Below are 21,390 nucleotides of genomic sequence, written 5' to 3' on the forward strand. Positions count from 1 at the left end.
ATGTATTTGTATTCATAATTATTTATTGTAAATAATAAATATTAATTTTTATTACATGTTGTTTGCATTTAGAAATAAAAATTCTGCGTGAATAATTTTTAAAACTATTTTTATTATTATTAAATTTCAGTGTTTGTTTCTTTTATCAGCGAATAAATCAGATATTATTACTGCACTCGGATACACATTTTAAAGTTTATTTTAAAAAGTTTGAAATTCACATTGCATTCATATTAAAACAGCAGGCAAAGGTGTCATTATTATACAAGGTGAATGTATGTACAGCAAACAATCTTATAAACAATATTTAAACTTGGCAAAGAAGAAGATTGAATCACAACATCAACAACAACACAGCACCTGCAGTGACTTCAATAAGCTCAGGATTACAACTTGATCATCTGTCGTCCTTCAAAAGTTGATATTTTCACTGTTATTGCAGGACCCATGTGTCCCTGTGATTCGGCTTAAACCTCAGTGCATCTAAAACCATGTACTTTATATTACACACTTTACACTTTCCCTTGAAGATGAATACAATAAGTAGAGTTTTTAAAAGCGAATAATGTTCTAATACATTTAAACGTTTATAAAAACCCAGAAAGCTCAGCTGAGATGTGGAACCATGGCCACTGCTGTATAGGTTATGTATGATAAATATTTATAATTTAACATTTACAAGTGATTTATTATTGTATTGATACTGATATTGAAATGAAGTAAAATCAGATCACATCCTGGTTTAGTTTTACTGCTGAGCTGAACAGTTATTCGACTCCATCTCTCTTTTTTCATTTATAACTCGAGAATAAATTAATCTACCAAATCAGACGGTAAGCGAAGGGAAATCGATCAGTCATCAGGTTAAATACACACGTACTGGAACATGGAATTGTGTAGCAGGTAGTGTTGGGAATTCCAGCCTGTTGCAGGGAGTCAATTTCATCATTGTGACTCATTTGAAGAAATTTCCTTTTTTTTTGGATCTAAACTGGATAAAAATATTCTGATCATTAGGGATTTGGGTTTTTCTTATATTTCCAATACATAAATTAACATAGATGAGTAATACATAAATGTCATAAGGGATGAAAGTCACATGTGTCGATGCTGTGACCGCTCTATTTTAACAGTGACAAATATATAAATATGTATATTTTAGAAATGTTCAGATGTTGAAAAGCAAATAATTTGTATAAAATTTCAATGCGGTATTGCCTATAACTACTAAAAAGAAGAAAAATGTAAAGTAAAAACATTAGGAGTCGAATGATGTCACTCGCAGCTACAGTTTCACACACATTAATCATGAGCATTATTATTGATACCCAATGACCAGTTATGCACTGTAATGAGTAGATAGATTGAAAATGAATAGTAATGAAGTCCATAATACAATTTGCAATCAAAATTCTGGTTAATGAAGCAACACTGGATTATAGTATCACAAAAGTATCACAAAAGCTGGTTTTCTTTGTGTAATTATTCATAATTAATACAAATAATCCTTTAAACAACAATCCTCCATTTTTACAGGCAAGCACATAAAACTTCAATTTGAAGAAGCATATTCATCTTGCTGAAACGTAAGCAAGTTGGTGGACGCAAAAACAATAAAAAGATCCCTATTTTACATGTATACATGATTTCTTTCCAGTGCATGGCTACTAGCAGTATAAATAATGTGGGTGCAGTCGGCGCACACGGGAAGCGCAGAGACGTGGCTCATGGCTGCTGCTGGTACTGGCCCTCGGTTGCTGTGTAGAAGTCGTCCAGCACGCTCTGCATGTAGTCAAAGGTGGGTCGGTCTTCGGGTTTATTTTTCCAGCAGGTGTTCATGATTTCATACAGTTCAGTGGGACAGTTTTCAGGCCGAGGCATGCGGTAGCCACGCTGCACAGACGCCATGACTTCACTGTTGCTCATTCCTAAAGAGAGAATATAAAATGTTGTGGAAAGGGAAGCAATTTGCAAACAAATTTGTGATCTGGGTTTTCTGGTTTATCCCCTGATATATGCGTTTTGTATTAAAAATTTGGGGTAAAAATCAGGAAACTATACATATATACAGCCACGTATTCAGCCTTATACAGCAACTCTACAGGGCTTCCAGGAAGTGCAACATCCTCCAAAATATAATCATCTAAAGTGGTCATCTGACTTCTTTTGGTAAATCATACCATGTCATTGAATGGAGTAATTTTTTTATTTGATGTAATATACCTATGGTTTCCACTAGGGGGCAAAACAGAGCAATAAGCAAAAACTCAATAGTAAGATGAAAATCTTTCACTTTTTTTAATAACAATTTTGTTATAGATTCAAGAATGGTATTGCCATATGTTCAAAAAGTTCTCATATGAATCTTACATTATGGTTTTCATGGTCATGAGAATTCTACACCCATTAGGGATGTACACCTCCATAACTGAGGCCGAAGCAATTCGCAACTCTAAGCGTAGCCGACGATACGATCCATTAACAATACATATGAAGCAGCTACTGATGCGATACGATTCATCTACATATCAAATACTGGTTACTTTTTAAATAATGAATTTTTAGCGCATCTACTAATAATTATTCATAAATAAATAGTTTTTTTTACTGATGCAAATATGTTAAAATGATGCATCGCGACACGAATGGCAATTTTTTAAATTTCATCACATAATTAAACGTTTATGCCGATGCGAATCGCTGAATCTCATCATGACTGATATGAAATCGCTTCAGGTTTTAAAAAAGTCTAAGTAACTTTTACTCGTTAGATGCTGCTCTTGTCCAGCAGAGGGCGATGTTGCATCACAAGCATAACTTCCCCTTTTGTCAATACTCAGGTCACAATATTTATTCAGTGATTCCCAAACAAAAAACTCATTCAATACCTGGATAAGGGATTTTCCCGTAGGTGATAATTTCATAGATGAGAATGCCAAAGGACCACATGTCAGACTTAATGGTGAAAGAGCCGTAATTTATAGCCTCCGGGGCCGTCCACTTGATGGGGAACTTTGCTCCTGTAAGACACGTTTTACGAAACATGAAACACTCAAAAAAAAAAAAAAAAAAAAAAAAAAAAAAAAAAAAAAAAAAAAAAAACCTCAGGCTGAGTACGACCTCTGAAACTCTGCAGAGCAGACCTTTCATACACACAAGTGTCTTCTGACCTTTCCTACACACACACACACACACACACTCACACACCTTCTCTGGCCGTGTACTGGTCGTCCTCGATAACTCTGGCCAAGCCGAAGTCTGCGATTTTACACAGCAGGCTCTCAGACACCAGCACATTGGCAGCTCTCAGGTCTCGATGGATGTAATTCTTCTTCTCGATGTAGGCCATACCTTCTGCAATCTGCACACAATCATATAATAAAAACTCAGGAAATAAAATAAATGTGACTCCAGTAAAAGTCAAAGTGTCCCTTTAAACTTTGACTTGAGTAAAAGAACAAACGTTTTTGCCTTCAAATGTACTTAAGTATCCAAAGTACTGATTTATTATAACTATAAATGTTCCTATTATCGTTTTTACCACAAGATTCTTTACTTAATCGCCTCAGTTTATATAAAAAGACTCGAATGTGACTCTCAGCACACTGATCTGAGTTTCTTCATCATTTATTCCTCTCTAAATGTTCTGCTTGATGTTGAACTGATGCTGAACTGTATGTTGGTGATCAGTAGATGCACCAAGCGCCGATCAGAACACGTGTAAAACAGAGCGTGCGCTCGACCCTGATTGGTGACTCGCTGCGTGTTTCACCAGTTACGTTTTTTTTCCCTCATGAATAAAAAGAAACGACTGATTTCGCAAAATGTATTTGAGTAAAAAGTCAAATTTTAGAAATGTAGTGAAGTTTCAGTAAAAATCTCCTCAAGTGGAAAAACTTCAGTAAAGTACAGACACAAAAAAAACACTTAAGTACAATAACGAATTACATTCACTTCATTACTGTTCAACACTGAAATAAAGTGTCAAATTTCTGAACATAACTCAAGAATGAGGTTTCTTCTCTCCTCTAAGATGGTATCTTACATGGCGGATTTTTAAAATAGAGTGTATTGATTATGTAATGCGTGTATTATGTAATTAATTATCCCAGTTAGGTTAATTAGGAACTTTTTCAGTCATGTTGCAGGTAAATGTACCTATAAATGGATAAAAAAAAAAATTGTGCTACACATCAGAAGGTTGTAAGTTCAAAGCCCAAAACTGTTCGCCACTGTTTGAGAAGCATAAAGACTTGAGACTGGAATGGACTCTACTAATAGATTGTTCCTCTTTGAATATGTGAATAGATGTCCTGTGGAAAGCGCTGATCTCGGCATGTTGAAGCATGTTGAGTTTCTATACTCTGAAAATCTAACCGCACTGCATTATTTGAGCTGAGTTAATGCGGTCTTGTCTGGACAGAGACAGAAAAAAAAGTTTCTCTTCTCCTTCAGCGTGTCCACGTTCCCGCTCAGAAACGGGATGTGCATGTCGAAAGCTCGGTTTCACAAAAAGCAATCTTGAGCAGTTTTTAGAGAAATCCGAAAGTGAAATTGAACTCAAAGGATCGTTCCTGCTTTCGTTTCCTTTCCTTCTTATTAAAAATCCGTCCGTTCTACGGACTCATAACAAACGATTCTTCAAGTTCTTCAATTAACAAATTAAAACCCGGTCTTCAGAAAGCCGAGTGCTTGAACTGCTCGATTCTTTTTTTTTTTTCAGCAAACACTTTCTCTGGTCATTTGCGACTGACAGACTTCACACCAAAGTTCTGCTTCCTCTTTTTTTAATGGAAAGAGTGACATCAGCGTTTCCAGATACTGCACGCAAACACGCCCAAGCTGCTCGGTGTTACGACATGGCATGGTGAAAGAGGAAGAAGATCAAAAATATATATGTTCCAGAAAGCATTTTTATGTATTTTTTTTTACCTGGGCGGAGAAATCGATCAGTTTGGGAAGCTGTAAACTGGAGCCGGAGCTGCTTTTCAGGAAATCCAACAAACTGCCTGGAAAGAGAAGCACAAAAACTATTACACAGATTTTTAACATCATATTATTATTACAATTTTATTAAATTTTTTTTTATTAACAATGGAAACGTGGCATTTCTACCACCTACAGCTGATTTATTTCTCTTATACCAGTCATTTGGAATGTCATATTCTGCCCTCGTTTACATTATAAACACTCATTCCTTCATCCAGACTCTTTTTTCCCCTCATTCTTAAGGTAAACAAAAGAAGAAAACTCAGTAAACTCATCAGGTGGAAGTGGATGTCAGACTCCTTATTGGAAGGTTTAAATCCCAGCATCACCAAGCCACAACGTCTCCTCATTATTATTTTAATTAAAACAAGACCGTCATTAATATGCGTATTTATTAAAAGTATTCTGTACTTCTTTGACCAATTCAAATCTGAACATTATTCAGGATTTTGGACATTATTTTATATCTGATTAAATGTGATGTGTGTGTGTGTGTGTTTATTTAAAACTACCATTAGCCATGAACTCGGTGATGATGTAGATGGGTTCGATTTTGGTGACGACGGCGTACAGACGGACGAGCCGGTCGTGCTGAAGCGTCTTCATCAAGTTCGCTTCCTCCAGAAAAGCCTCGACTGACATGGTGCCAGGCTTCAGCGTCTTCACCGCCACCTTCGTGCTGTTGTTGTAATACGCTGTGAAAACATGAGGGTTCCCAAAGGTCACTTTCTCCGCTCAGGGTCACTATTTCGTTTGGTTTTAGACGAAAAAGAGGCTGGGGAATTCCCACCAATCACAACTGAGTGCATAAATGAGCTTTTCTCTTTCAGTGAGTTTACTTATTAGTCTTGATTTGAGTTCATCATGTAAGTAGACAGACACATACACCCATACACCCATACACCCATACACCCATACACCCATACACCCATACACCCATACACTCCCTTATTTCTCAATCCTGGCAGGTTAATGTAGAGAGATATAGTATGTTTTATGAGTGTTGTCATCGCTCAAAATGTTCTGGTCAACACGACCCCCTCCACCATGTTTCTGTTCCTATACTTCTGAAAAACTGTAGTCTCCAGCTAGCATACGATTCGAGTTAATCTAATAGACCACTGTTCAGTCACTAAAGTCATATTACCACCATAATTACAAGAATTTATATTCTTGAAAAGCGGAATAGTTATTTTATTACAGTTAAATACATGAATTTGTAAAATGACTCCACATTATGCTAGGACTAAATTAGATAGCTATCTAGATACGTTTGCATTTTCTCGGAACATTGTGGCAGAATTGAATTCCTAACTACAGAAATCCGCTTTACGAATCTGGCGCTCCGGTTTATCGCGGAATTGCATTTGCCACATAACTAATTAGTTTCTCTGATTTTTCCGGCCTCTCACAGACCAAAAAAATTATAGGGGATTGTTTTTATAGAGTTTTATGTTAAAAACATAAAATGTATTCATAAAAATATAATTATTCATAATCAAACGAAGTTAAAAGTTAATACAGTACAGTACTGTATACATAAAATAGCATTTTTTGTGGTGGCGTCCGTTTATCTCGGTTTTTCGTTTATCGCGGGCGGTTTTGGAACATAACCACAGAACGTGATAAACGGGGGATTACTGTATTAAGAAGTGAAAGTCAAAGGTTAGGTTAGATTATAAATCAAGGAATAAAAAAAAGGCTGATATTAATATATATACAGTACAGACCAAAAGTTTGGACACACCTTCTCATTCAAAGAGTTTTCTTTATTTTCATGACTATGTAAATTGTAGAGTCACACTGAAGGCATCAAGGGCTATTTGACCAAGAAGGAGAGTGATGGGGTGCTGCGCCAGATGACCTGGCCTCCACAGTCACCGGACCTGAACCCAATCGAGATGGTTTAGGGGTGAGCTGGGCCGCAGAGTGAAGACAAAAGGGCCAACAAGTGGCAAGCATCTCTCGGGGAACTCCTTCAAGACTGTTGGAAGACCATTTCAGGTGACTACCTCTTGAAGCTCATCAAGAGAACGCCAAGAGTGTGCAAAGCAGTAATCAAAGCAAAAGGTGGCTACTTTGAAGAACCTAGAATATGACATTTTTCAGTTGTTTCACACTTTTTTGTTTTGTATATAATTCCATATATAATTCCACATGTGTTAATTCATAGTTTTGATGCCTTCAGTGTGAATCTACAATTTTCATAGTCATAAAAATAAAGAAAACTCTTCGAATGAGAAGGTGTGTCCAAACTTTTTGTATATATATTTATTCTGGGTAGAAATTAGCATTGATTTGTAGCTTTAGCATGAAACACAGCAGCCAACCTAAATGAAGAGAAGAGTGCTAATACTCTATTTGTTGGATTTTAGGAGACTTTTGACCGAACAGCAATATCAAGCAACAAGACAAAATGTTACTGTGGGTTAATAAGTAGAAATAAATCAGAAAAGAATCAACTATAACAATATTCACTATACTACAGTGATTCTGTGATGACTATGATTGATTAGCATTATCTCCAGCTCCACCCACATGCTGTTCAGGTTCCCTTTGTTATCAGGACCAAGAGTTTAATTACAATTAAAGTATTATCCAGTCAACTGAATACATCTGAGAACTAAGATAGGTGATTAGCCTGTTCAGCTAGCATAGCAGTAAAAATAACACTGTTTACATAAGAGATTAATATACAGAGCTGCTAATGTCTTCGCTACATAGACTTATTTGAGGGCAAATGAACAGGGGCCCATGCACCATGAGGAGACGATTTCAGGAAGCAGATCTATTGATTCAGCCACCTGCAGGTTTTAGATTTGGCGCTGTACCGGTAGCACATGTCATGAGGAAACATCTTGAGGCCTTGAGTTGCATTTGTATATTTGCAAAGTCGACCGCTTCCTGCAATACATTGTTCCTGCCAAGAGGGTAGAAGCTGAGCGAATAATAATGGAAAAATAAACGCAAATGCAAATCCAGCGCTAACCACACTGCAGCTTCCCTCTTCGATCGGACTGATAAGTGCCACCGGAGGCAGGTGCTCAAGCTAATACCAGTCTCCAAACAAAGAGTATTTCTTTCAGATTGCTGGATTAACTCGCACCAGATCTAATCATCAATCGAATTGAATTTTTGAAGTGAAAATCCTCAACTCACCCATCCACACCTCTCCGAACTGCCCAGCTCCGAGCTTCTTCACCATCTTGATGGACTCTTTCGAGATCTCCCATGCATCCTTATCCCATGGTTTCTGTGCTTTCGGCTTCTCACACGGCTTCTCGAGTTTACGACACAGTCCATCTGATTGCTCTGTGTCAAAAAGCACATCAAGACAATTAAAAAAAAGTAAAGTGTAACGTCGGGTCAAGTCGAGTCTGCTTTTTTATACATCAAAACCGGTTCGTTGGCTCGATACCTACTGTGGTAATGATGAATCATTTTCACAATATCCGGGAAGGTGATTTTGGGGGATATATAGTAGCCACCGTTGTCCAGACTCCGGATTTTGTAATGTTTTACAATGTCTGTACCCTGAGGACCCACGTCTCGGATGGACAGCGAGTAACTTCCTGCAGAAAAAAAGGAATGTCAGAAAGTGTTGTCTGTTTCTTCATCATCTACTAAAACAATGTAAATTAAATTCAGCAGGTTATGCTAGGCTAAAGCCAGTTTGTGGTTACTGTGGTTAAGGAAATATTAGCACACAAATGTTATGCTTTTTCAGTACACTTTATGCTAAGTGTTATTTTTGATCAACAGTGTGATTTTTAACAATTTGGAGAATTTTATCAGCAAATTTCCAACATATCTGAGAAAAATGTTAATGTTACTGATAGTTTTGTCTCTTTTTCATCTAGAACCAGATCTTTACATTGTTTGGTACTAGATAGCTAAATACTAAGGCTCGATAATGATCAACCTTATACTTAGAGCTCATATAAAAATACATATGTGCAAAGTGTAAATGTAAAATTTTTGAGATAAATGTAGATATTTGACCATTTCAGCTCATTTTCTTAAACATTAGACCTTAGTATCACTCCACATTGACATAAAAACCACCTGCCTGCTTGTTTCTACCCTGCTATATCACCAAGCTTAGCTCCGGGAGCTAGCTTGTCAATATTTAAAATACTTTGGGCTTTATACTTTTAATACATTATAAAAAAGTGATCTATTCATCCATGTTGCGTATAAACAGCTCAAGACAGTTTAGCAAAACTCCATTCACCTTTGGACGTCTCGCTCTCTCGTATGAGGTAGGAACCAGGTTTGTTAGCGGGGGCTAGAAGTTGTCTTTCTGCATCCTTTCTGGTGATTTCTTTGAAAAACCATCTGAAAAGCAGAGTTTTATGTAAAAGAGATGGATTTGAAAAGAAAAGCTAATCTTTGCTTGAAAACACAATCTACGTTCAAAGCTTTTCTGTTAAAGGAAAACCTCAGCTGGTGGGTTTTACATGGAACTAAATAACAACCAAACCGTAGCCCTTTTTGTCAGGCACGGGATGTGCATGTGTTATTTGCATATACCTACAATGCTAAGCTACGAGTGCTTTATGTAATAGACGCCCATGTGCCTGATGAAATGGGCGATTTTTATACACCCTCAGGATGAAAGTAAACGTATTACAGCACTCACTCCTCCGTCTCCATGGTGTTTGCCTGGGCGACGTAATTGGACGGGATGAAACCTTCTTTCCTCGTGTTTAGAGATTTGGCTTTCCACCATTCGTCATGTCTGCACAACAACAGAAACAATAAAAATCATTGTTAAAAAAAGTGCTGACGCTGGAGACGCCTCCTATCCGTGTTAAATAAACTTCTTCTTGCAGAAAATCTTGACCGAGTTCTTACCAGAAAAATGATAAACATGAAAAAGTCAATCAAGACCTTCTGCCCAATCAGAGTCAAGAATTCACTAGTAATGTGCTATAAATCATGATGTTCAGTGTAAACTCTGGTACAGTTAGACATTTCAGAAGACGTTTTACTTAATAAAACCTCAGGAGGCCTCGCTGTATGCTTACTCTTCAAGAACCTTCATGTGTTCCCCTTTTTTAAATCCCAGATCGTCCGGATGGATGGCTTCGTACGGGTACAGAGCGACGACGATTTTGCCGGAATCCTGTTGCTCTTTGGGAGAAAAGAAAACCGGTTTAGTTTATATTCTGTATATAGAGAGAAGGTAAAAAATATTAATCAATAACTTGCATGTCAAACCTTCCATCTGCTGGAATCTCTGTCCAGGTAGGAGTCCTGATGGAGGAGAACTATTCTGCAATCGGAAAAAGCAAAAATGAAAGAGTGAGTGCGAAATGACGGAGCTTTGGGGGAAGAAAAACGAGAGTTATGTTTTTCGACTTGAGTCGAACAGCAATTTATTTCACTAAATCTAGTCTAGCATGCTTGATAGCCGGTACTAGCCCACATTAGCTGATAATAGCTAATGCTAGCTTAGCGCTAAGAGCTCTGTGATGGTTATCAAGTCTTTTGACATGTATTGATGCTTTTTGTGCTGTATTTCGTTGGTGAATTGATATTTTTAAGGTAATGTTTACAGGTTTTCACATCACGTTTATTGTAGCATGCAAACAGCTTTTGCACAAAAACGATATGATCACATAAAAAAAGCTACAGTATGGGATTTTTCTGTCAGGATGACCAAGTGTGAAGTTCCTGAAAGACTGAAGGCTCCCCTACAGAGAAATATACGCTCGGATCTCATTGATATTATCGCTAACAATATTTTCACACTCATTCCTGTGACATTCATAAGACTGATTAGAAGTGTCAGTCATAGTGAGGAGACTTTCCCCGTCCTGACTCACTGCTTACTGTAGTGCGGGGTTTAGAGGAGGAGGAGGTTGGATCCCTCACATATACCGTTTTTTCAGGCTGCACAGGCTCGCGCTTCTTCACACCAAACGCACCTCCACTCTGCTCATTGTCCAGCTTGGATTTTTTACAACCCATGATTTCTGTCAGGAAAACCACAAGAGAGAGAGAGAGAGAGAGAGCAGTCAGGACACACACCTTGAAGTGACACTGGAGACAAACACAATATTTACATGATACTATGATCTGCCAGTTTATACATTAGTTTACTTCTTAGGTTTTGTAGTGAAGAGTAACATGAAGCCTTTAGATACCAGTTCAGCATTTTCTACAAGTCGCATAGATGATTTGTATATACTGTACACAGCTTTAACAAAAAACTGACCAAGGACACATAAAATTAGCATGTGTGTGTGTGTGTGTGTGTCCTGAGGTAAACCGACGCCCCGTCTACCCGTAATAAAATTCATACTAAAGATAAACGGTAACATCTTTGAACTGCTGTTTAATAAACAGATATGACTGGTGAGGTTTGTTTGACGTACGGCGACGAGTCGTTTGAGGTGTTTCGAGCTCGACCCCCAACAATGACGAAACCATTCGCCAACAGGGTGATGGTCGGAGACAATTCACATGATCTCACTTCCTCACCCACACTACTCGCCTTCCTTGATACGCTTCGAAAAGAAGACTTCCAGGACACGTTCCAGAAGAACGCTGGGGAGCGCCTATTACTGTGCAAGGAGACTATATTGAAGGTGACGGTGTGGAAACGTGATTCATGGTGGAGGAACTCTTCCTTATATTGTTATAATTCCTTATAATTATAAACTCTCGGCTACAAAACTCCAGACGTCTTGACTTATATTATCAGACAGAAATATCATTCATCGATCAATGATATAAAATCACTTCACACTTCCTCTAAATGCTGTTCTCTCTTTTCATTAATAAATGTGATAAATAGATACACTGCTCTGTCGCTGTGTTTACACCGCACACACACACACTGTATTTACAGATGACACACACACAAACACACACACACACACACGCACACACGCAACAGGTTCGGCTGATAATGTCTGCGCAGAAATACTCATTCGATGACGCTTGCGTGTCGTGAATAATTGGTTGCATTAATTGCGTTAATATTGCGTTAATAAATAAATAAACAAACAAACAAAAAGCCAATGCAGGGAAAAGCAGTACACGTGAGTCAAGTCAAGTCAAGTCAAGTTTATTTCCATAGCGCTTTTCACAACAGACATTGTCTCAAAGCAGCTTTACAGAAATCAACAGTGAAGGTGAACGGTTTGTATTTATCCCTGATGAGCAGCCGTGGCGACTGTGGTGAAGGAAAAACTCCCTTAAATGTTATGAGGAAGAAACCTTGAGAGGAACCAGACTCAAAAGGGAAACCATCCTCATTTGGGTGACATCAAGAGTTTGATCATAAATTTTTCAACAATACAAAACACTGGAGAGTGAGAACTAACATGAGTACTGGAGTATAAGATTATAAGTGATAGTTAGCGAGTGATAGTTAGCGAGTGAGTGATAGTTAGCGCTGTAGTCCAGTCCTAATGTCCATATAACAAAAAAATACCAACACGCTGGAATGCACTTTCAGGAAATCTTCTTTCAAAAAACCTTAGAAATCCCCTACTCTGTTTATCAATTAATAGGAGCTTAATCAGTAACGAATACGAACCAGGAGAAAGCAGGTCAGGTGACGCCTATACCACGTCTAAACATACAATAATGAGTATGTGGTGTTAATCAGTAATTTAAAAACACTTCCTCCTTTCAGGGGGGAAAAAATTACTCTCAAGGATCTCAAATGCAGTTCAACTCAGATTTCTTCCTTTAAGCTTCTCAGAACAGGAGATGGTCAAACTACAAATTATGATGTGTAGATGATTGACTGACTTACACTACCTGGTCAAACCTCATGATTGTACTGGAAGAAAGCTTCAACTTCAACTCCCTTCACTTCTACGCTCATCGACCACTTCTCAAGGAACACCTGTAGCCCTGCAGTTATCTGCCAGTCAATCGTGCAGAAGGGGTTTGACGCAGATGCGATCGAGAGATGGGGTAAAGTTCTCGAGGAAATCGCAGTGACTCGACTGGTGACAGACAGTCGTTTGCAGCTGTCTTGATTTTCACTCGCTGACAAAATGGTGTGAAAAAAAAACAAGTTCATTTGCACACGCCTTGAAAATCACATGTCAAAAAAGATTGTCTAGACAGGAAACAACTCTTTAGTTTTCTCTTGGGTGAAAAAAAAACTACTGCACTGATCGATTGATGTTCAGAGAACAAACTCGAGAGCTCAAACTGCGTACGCTTACTGTCTAAACTCTGAATTCGTGATTTCTCTCATTACCGTGAACGACCTGAGAGAAGGTTACTGCACTTAAGTAGATTTTTCTGGTATCAGTATTTCATTTCACTATTCATTTTTCTGACAACTTTTTTTTACACAATTGCATTTTTTACACAAATATCTGCACTTTCGACGAAGACTAGTTTATGAAGCTCACAGTGAGCAGGCAAGGAGGCAGTAAGAAGTCTGGGGTTAACGTGGATGAGACAGAGGGAGTCAGTGATGAGAACATGACTGAGAACAGAGACGTTCCTGATCATCATCATCTTTTCTCTGCTTGTGTTCTATATGGTGGATCTTCAGTCACATTCATTAGAGAACATTTGAAATTCTTTTGTATTAATATGACGTGAGGTTCAGTTACAGCGTGACACTAAAACAGGAATTAATAATGGTGACTTTTTACTGAAGAACATCTCAGAGCTCAAACTTCTTTACTTTAACTTGGGTGAAAAAGTGCAGTCAGAACTTTAAATTTTACCAGAGTCTTTAAAACATCAGCATCTGCACTTCTACTGAGTGAAGGATGTGTGGTTTTTTGACACCTCTGTAAATGACATTATAACAGGAGATTTATTTTTTGCTGCTAACTCACATTAGACTTAAGTCATGGACTGCAGGGGTTCTTATTATTATTATTATTTGTTGTTGTTGTTATTTCACTTATCAGTGTTACCAGTGACAAAATAAGAGTTCATCAATTTTCCTGCTCAAAATATATGACAATATGTGAGAATTTAAATAGAAGCGAGACAAAAGCGCACTGAAGTGAAACTTTATTCCCTTAGTTTCGCACTCGCATGAAAAAGTCATCATGACCAGCTGTGCTTAAACACACACCAGACGAAAACTAGCCGCTCTGTCTACTGCAATCCACGTGTGTATGCTGATGCTACAAAGCAACCAGACGTCATTCTTTCGATTTATTCAATAACATCAACAACATTTTTCACCAAAGCGACATATTGTAGGGTTTTGTAGAGTTTTCTTTGAGATGTCTGTATCACTCAATAAAACTAGCTAGCTGTGGCTAGCGCACTCACTCGTCAGAGCAACCTTTCTGAACACGACCACTTCCTTTACAAAGGATCTGCGTCATGTCACAGCTGGGTGAGGTTGAGCCACTTTCTTATAGCGAACAAACACACATCAAACAGATGGAAGTTTTCAGCAAGACCCCAATTAAAATGTGCAAAATGGTCTGCTAGTCAATGTAACACAAATCTACACAATAACAAGTATTAAATAACCCCAAACAAAACCTGTATCACATCACACACGTGCTAAGGAACGATTACAAACAAAATCACACAGTTTTCATGTTCTCATTTCTATAAAACGAGTTTCTTATAATAAAATACAATTCAGTAGAATTGTGTTAGAAGTCAAGCAGAGAAATTCAACAGCAATAAAATCAGATGCCTGGAAGAGACGTATATTTTCTCAGCACACATTGACTCCTTATCTGGATCGGAATATGGCCCTGGAATTCCCATCAATTCCCATCAGCCCCTGACCATCACGTCTATAATCCCTCACACTTTTTTCTCTCCCAGCACTCGTTGTGTCACGTTTCTCCGTCACGTTTCTGCTCCATAGACTTCTCCATCATGGTTTCTTCGTTTCTACGTTTTCATGAGTCGTAAAGTCTTCGCTGGAAAGTTTTCAACGTAAAAACCGTTAAATAAATTCCTGAGCGGTGTTTTGTGTTTGTATTATGTGTTTGTGCTGTAGCGCTGCACAAAATTCACAGATTTTAATTCATGGTTCAGTAAGATTTCGACACAGTTGGGGGGAAGAAATGCAAAACATTAAACCGCTTGTCGTTTTTTTTTTTTTTATTATTAAAGCAGTCGATTATTTTTAACATTTGTGAACATCAACAATTTACATTTTTGAATGAATTTTATATATGAATATGTCTTCTTGGTTTAAATAAAATATATAAAAAATGTAAAGAATAAATCAAATTTATTAATGTAATAAAATAGCAATTTTATATTGATTAAATTAAGTAATCGTTTAAATTGGCACAAAATAAATCGATTAAATTAAATAAATAAAATTTTTTAATTAAATAGTTTACTTTTTGCTTCGTGTGTGTGTGTGTGTGTGTGTGTGTGTGTGTGTGTGTGTGTGTGTCATGTCTCATGTAATACGTTTGTATGCTGCAAACAAATTAACTTGAAGAAAAACAAAAAAATCCTTTTTCATTTATATTTTGTGACTTTAACAACAATCAAACTTCAACATCTGATTATTATTTCTATTGGAAAGGACTGTTAGAGAAACCTCAGTGTTCGTCTTAAAAAAATAATGTCACCGGTCTGAACTATTTCCTGTAACATTGTGGCTGATGGTGTGAAACCTTTTTTTCTCAGCTGTTTTTTAAATGGTTGACTTTGTTTTTAATGGTTTCAGGTTGGGGCAGTTTTATGGTACAGGTCGATTTGGCTCCTAACGGCACGTCCCTTCATCGTTTACAGTCGTTTACAGGTATTTATATTCAAATCGTATGTCGCTTAGCAACCAGTGACGTTGTTTCCTCCACTCTTAACTCATCCATATTATTAAATTATAAAAGTGAAAACTGGGTCAGGTCTAACTGGGTCAGGTCTAACAGAGTCAGGTCTAACATAATCAGGCCAAGGTCAGGTCTAACAGAGTCAGGTCTAACAGAGTCAGGTCTAACAGAGTCAGGTCTAACAGAGTCAGGTCTAACAGAGTCAGGTCTAACAGAGTCAGGTCTAACAGAGTCAGGCCAAGGTCAGGTCTAACAGGGTCAGGTCTAACTGGGTCAGGTCTAACAGAGTCGGGTCAGGACAGGGTCAGGTCTAACAGGGTCAGGTCTAACAGGGTCAGGTCTAACATAATCAGGCCAAGGTCAGGTCTAACAGGGTCAGGACAGGGTCAGGTCTAACATAATCAGGTCTAACAGAGTAAGGCCAAGGTCAGGTCTAACAGTCAGGTCTAACAGGGTCAGGTCCAACTGGGTCAGGTCCAACTGGGTCAGGTCCAACAGCTGAAATGCGAATCAGTTCAGAAAAACAAGCCATGTCTCTTGGTTGTATCAAACCAGAGACCCTGCATTGACAGTTCCTGTGTGAACCTCAACACATCACCACAACACATGAATTGGTTGATGGATTTGTACTGAGAAAGGGTTTTCATAAAGCTCCAGGCCAGTAGATGGTTACACTGATGGCTCACCTCCTCTAAGTTTAGTCTCTGGAGCTCAATTAATGTGACCTTGAGCTTCAGGGTCACCTTTCTTACCCATGCCCTTCTCCTCCAATGCTCTGTGCTGCTCGTAAGAACTCTTGGAGAGTCCTGGAGGCCACTGTGGTCTGGGGAACCTTCAATGCAGCACCTTGAAACAATCACGTCTCTGAGTGTGTTATGTTTTTTTTTTTTTTTTTTATCTCATATCAACACCCGTCTCTTTTTGTCTAATTCTATATTATTATATATCGTTGTTTATTATCCATATATTTTTATACTCTATAGTTACAATTTAAACTTTTACTACACTTTGTATTATTATTTGTTTTATTTCTTTATATTCTTACAGTCGTAAAAAGCATTTCACTACGTGTTCCACTCTGTATGAGTGTGTGTGACAAATAAAATACGATTTGATTTGACGTGAAGACAAAAAAAACAAAAAAAAAAACGAAAGCGTATTAACATACGAGTCTCGTCCTAAATTAAATTTCATTAGTGTTATTGATCAAAGTGTGTGTTTAACACCATCATGACTCTGTTGTTAGGTTAATGTTATAGACACCTGAGGAATGTACAACTGCTGTGTATTTAAGGGTAAATAATCCTGCAGGTTAGAGCTCCTATCAGCTGGACAGTAGAAAACTGACACTGTATTTTTAGAAAAGTCGTCCGGAAGCATGTAGCGAGCCGCACAGCCAGATCAGTTCGCATGACCGTGTAGCAGGCCACCGAAGCTGCATACTTCTTCCTCTGACCATTTTCAGTGTGGTTTTTTACAGGAAGGGGTGATCAGAGCGAGGCAGCCTGCACATGAGCCACAGTAAATACAGAGGTTGCTCATACTTCAGCCTTGTTCGCAGTGTTGGCCACAAACTGTGTAGAGTCCATCACAAAGTCAGTCAGTTTTCAACGAACACATTTATCTCATCCACATTAGGACTGACCTCATGGTTCTGCAGCTTGATTTGCTGATGGAGCTACAATGTACCGCACACCTTTAGGCTTTGTAATGTCACTGTAACGCACAGGTGGAACGTAACAAATCGCATTTACTCGCGTTACTGTAACTGCGTAGTCATTTTAGTTTTACTTAAGTGTGTTTTGTTCGGAGTATCGTACTTAACTACATCTTAATTGGGTCATTTGCAACTGTAGTGATAAAATAGTGATAATGACGAGTCGGGAAAAAAAAGAACAGCCGGAACTCTTTACAACCGTGATGAGAAGAAAAGCCGAGAGTTTTCAAACGATTGGTTTTGGTGTACGTGTCCCAACAATTAACAATCACAAACATCCAAAGTGTAGAGACGTAAGCGTTCTTACCTTTGGGAAGCTAAGAACCCGAAATCAACCGCCTCAAGAACTAAGAGTTCCCTAAAGTAGAAGATTCAAAATAATAAATACATTTTCCGACCTAAAAATACTTCCGTTGATAAAAAAAAAAACAAAAAAACAAACACAAGGAACCATTTTGAGGAATCTCGTGAAGAAACTGGTTTAATGGAAGTTTCAGCTCTCACGTGTGGAACTGCTGAACATCTGAGTGGTCTGATCTTTAGGGTCAGATTAGTTCGGCTGCTCTGTTAGTACATGATGGAACTTTAAACTCGGATTTTTATAGACAAAAAGGACAGAACCATCTGAAAATGATGTCCTAATCTAAACTACTGTTTTTTTGCTTCATGTTGATGAACCTGTACAGACCTTTTCTTTAAAGAAAGAGAAACTGCTTGTTCTAATAAAATCATGAAAGTGCTCATTAGGTCATTTTACTTCCTCAAAAAAATCGTATTAAACTCGAGATTCATGAATGTTTTAATGCAACTGGTAATAAAAAAAAAAAAAACATAAGATATATAACAGTTTAGGGGATGCAGAAAGGGAACAACAAAATGAAAGCTCATGGAAGTGAAACCCTCTGTCTATTCTAGACTAAACTAAAACACCAGGGCGACTTCCTGCTCTGAACATTCCAACCACACCGATCAGTACAGTATTCAAAGCAGGTAAGAAAGAAACGTTCCGATCTTCATTTCGAATTTTGTCCGTCTGGAAGAAACCCCGAAACAATTCTAGGCAAAAGTGGAAACTATTTTGTAAAACTAGCATTATTCATCATCCCTGAAGCCCTTGAGCAACGCTGTTTCTACGAGTGGACTCTTCTAACCTTTACTCCTCCTCTCTGGAATTATGATGCAAGACGCAGGAAGGTTGCACTACTGTAACGCTGGAGATATTAATCCCATTCCTAATGCTGACCTCCGTCAACTCCGTTAGTCACATGATCGGCTCAGCGAGAAAAAAAAGTTGAATTAGTATTTACACAAAGCAAGGAGTCTCCAGTGTCAGGGATGAAGATCGTCAGGACAGAGGCATTTGTGCTTCCGTGTGTTAATCACACAGGGTGGGGAGGAAACGGCGAGCTGGAGCGGCAAAACGGTGCAATAAAAATGTGCTAAAACTAAAGCTCGATGTGCAAATTCCAGGAAATCCAGCACAATTATTTCTCTATAACGGCACAACAGCGAGTGGTTTATTACTCAATCAGCAATGCTTAAAGATTTATAAAGCATTCATTTACAACACTGAGACTCTGGTGTTATAAATCCACACAATCAGAGAAAAGTGAATAAACAGTGCAGTAGAACGGCAGCTTTTTTCAATGTAATGAATTTGAAATAAATTCAGAACAATTCTGAAAATCTTTATACATCATCTGTGAGACTTATAAGGAATGGACTTTTAATAGTATTGTTCAATGCGTACAAACTTCACCTACACAGAACCAGTTACAAATCCCAGCTACACACATGAACACCTATTCGAGAAAAGATATCAGTTTTACTCTGGGTTTTCTCTAATAGCAAGTGAGTTGTAAAAATGGAAAACCCACACATGTTGATGTTTTGTCATTCAGAAACTTCCAGCAGGCAATAACTTCATTAATCATCCAAAAATCTGACCTATGATGCCACTGCTGGGCCCCTGAGCAAGGCCCCGAACCTGCTCAACTGCTCAAATGTATAAATGAAAAATGTAAGCGGTTTTGGATATGGGTGTCTACCAAACATCATTGATGCACTCATGATGTTCTTCAGAATAACAAAAGTCATAGCTGACGTTCATTCGGAACTCCTCTTGGTGTTTGGACAGACCTTCTGCCACAGGATGGTTATTTTTTTATATCTTGATAATAAAGCTGTCTGAAAAAGTTCTGAGCTTTAAAGTAAAAAAAGAAAAGCCCATGTTCTAATTTAATCACATTTAAAAGATGATTGTGGTCATGAATGTGGGGTCTATAAAGCAGAACCTGAGACTCTACAATATTTAAATGTAGTTTAGATTAAATTGATTATAAAACTCGTACTATTCTTTATCTAATTATATTTTATTATAAATATTACTGTGTTTCGCCGCTCGCTTGCATTGAATGAGTGCAAATCGATCGAAACAAACAAATAAACATAATATGGAATGAAAATAACATCAATAATAAATAATAAATGTAAGCAAAACTGGATAGTAGTCACTGTATTGACGCGGATTTGCATAATATTTATGATATAAACCTGCAATTATCTTTACGGAAATACAAAGGGTACAAAAAAAACACTATTCTGACATGAGACCTAATAAATCACACTGACCAATTAATAAAAGTTGAAAGAAATCTAAACTTTATAATAAACAATAATAAATATAATGATACACTGTTGCACTTCTTCTAAATGAGGAAACTGTGTCTACTTTTATCCCAGAGATGAAGCAGAGAAACATTATGGAACAATTTCTCACACACACACACAGACACACACACAGACACACACACAGACACAGACACACAGACACAGACACACACACACAGACACACACACACAGACACACACACACACACACAGACACACACACACAGACACACACACACACAGACACTGTTGAACAATAATAAAAAAAAACCCTCTCAGGTCCTTTTTATGGACATCAGGCGAAAGAAGAAGCTGCAAACTTTTGTCTGAGCCCTTAATAAAACTGACTTTCTACTGAACGCATTGCAACTTTTTCGCTTTTCACGCTGAATAAATGAGTCATTTACTGAGTTTCTGCGTAAAAGTGGAAAATGCGCAAAACTTTGCGCCAGAACGCGTCGCGCCCTTTGAGCTCAAACGAAAAACAGAAGTTCTGGAAGAAGAAATAAGAAAAGTAGGATGAATCTCTGAGTGTATAAGGAGATAATGAAGGTAGAGGTGGTGGTGGTGGTGGAGCTCGTACCTGTGAGGTGTGCAGATCGCGGGTTCCAGCGCAGTGAAATGCGGATCAGGGCTTCGGGAGCTGCGCCTCATTCAGCCGCACCGGAGCGATAAAGAGGAACTGCAGCGCGAGAGCTTGTTTTCTGTTACACTGCAACTTCCGGGTAAATTCATCGGGTTTTTTTAATATTTGCATAAAAGAGCAAAGACCGAGAGCTGAAACTCAAAACACACGTGTTTACAAAGATTACAACTGTGTTTGACCAGGGATCATCTTACACCAAACTCTGCGCTTTCTTTGTTTTTTTAATGGAATAATTATCCTAATAATACAATAGGAATAAAAACTGTTAGAAAACAAACACTAATACATCCGGGTCCGTCATCAGGATTAGTCATTACATCAATCTGTTATTCTTGGGCACTGTGGATATATAGAGTTTAATCAATCAATCAATCAATCAATTAATTAATTAACCAATTAACCAATCAATAAACTAATCAACAAAATAACCAACCAATAAATCACCAATCTAACAACCAACACACTAATACAAAAATTACCAACCAGCAAACCAACCACCCAATCAAGCCTTTATTAATTAATACATTATTTATAATAAATATATAATATTTACCGACTAACTAACTGATTCATTAATTAAATAACTGGTCAATTAATTGGGTAATTCATCATCA

At 37.8% G+C, this 21,390-nt stretch overlaps 1 protein-coding gene across 4 annotated transcripts; it reads right to left on the reverse strand.

Annotated features, from left to right (window-relative positions):
* Positions 1 to 183: 183 nt before the first annotated feature.
* lyn (LYN proto-oncogene, Src family tyrosine kinase) lies at positions 184 to 21,165 on the reverse strand. 4 transcript variants are annotated; one of them, XM_083525826.1, is made up of 13 exons: positions 20,714 to 21,165; positions 10,876 to 10,970; positions 10,213 to 10,267; positions 10,020 to 10,125; positions 9,632 to 9,730; positions 9,224 to 9,327; positions 8,412 to 8,561; positions 8,149 to 8,301; positions 5,502 to 5,684; positions 4,933 to 5,009; positions 3,208 to 3,361; positions 2,889 to 3,020; positions 184 to 1,928 (listed from the first exon to the last, which is right to left on the reverse strand). In XM_083525826.1, exons 2-13 carry the CDS (start codon positions 10,963 to 10,965, stop codon positions 1,726 to 1,728), a joined length of 1,506 nt encoding a protein of 501 aa, XP_083381952.1. In that variant the 5' UTR covers positions 10,966 to 10,970; positions 20,714 to 21,165; the 3' UTR covers positions 184 to 1,725. The 4 variants fall into 4 exon arrangements, with proteins under 4 accessions (XP_083381952.1, XP_083381953.1, XP_083381950.1 ...); XM_083525827.1 differs by having other exon boundaries at positions 10,876 to 10,973; XM_083525824.1 differs by having other exon boundaries at positions 10,828 to 10,970; positions 20,714 to 21,164.
* Between the last annotated feature and the right edge of the window lie 225 nt (positions 21,166 to 21,390).

This window comes from Silurus aristotelis (assembly GCF_946808225.1).
Source record: "Silurus aristotelis genome assembly, chromosome: 22".
NCBI lineage: Eukaryota > Metazoa > Chordata > Actinopteri > Siluriformes > Siluridae > Silurus > Silurus aristotelis.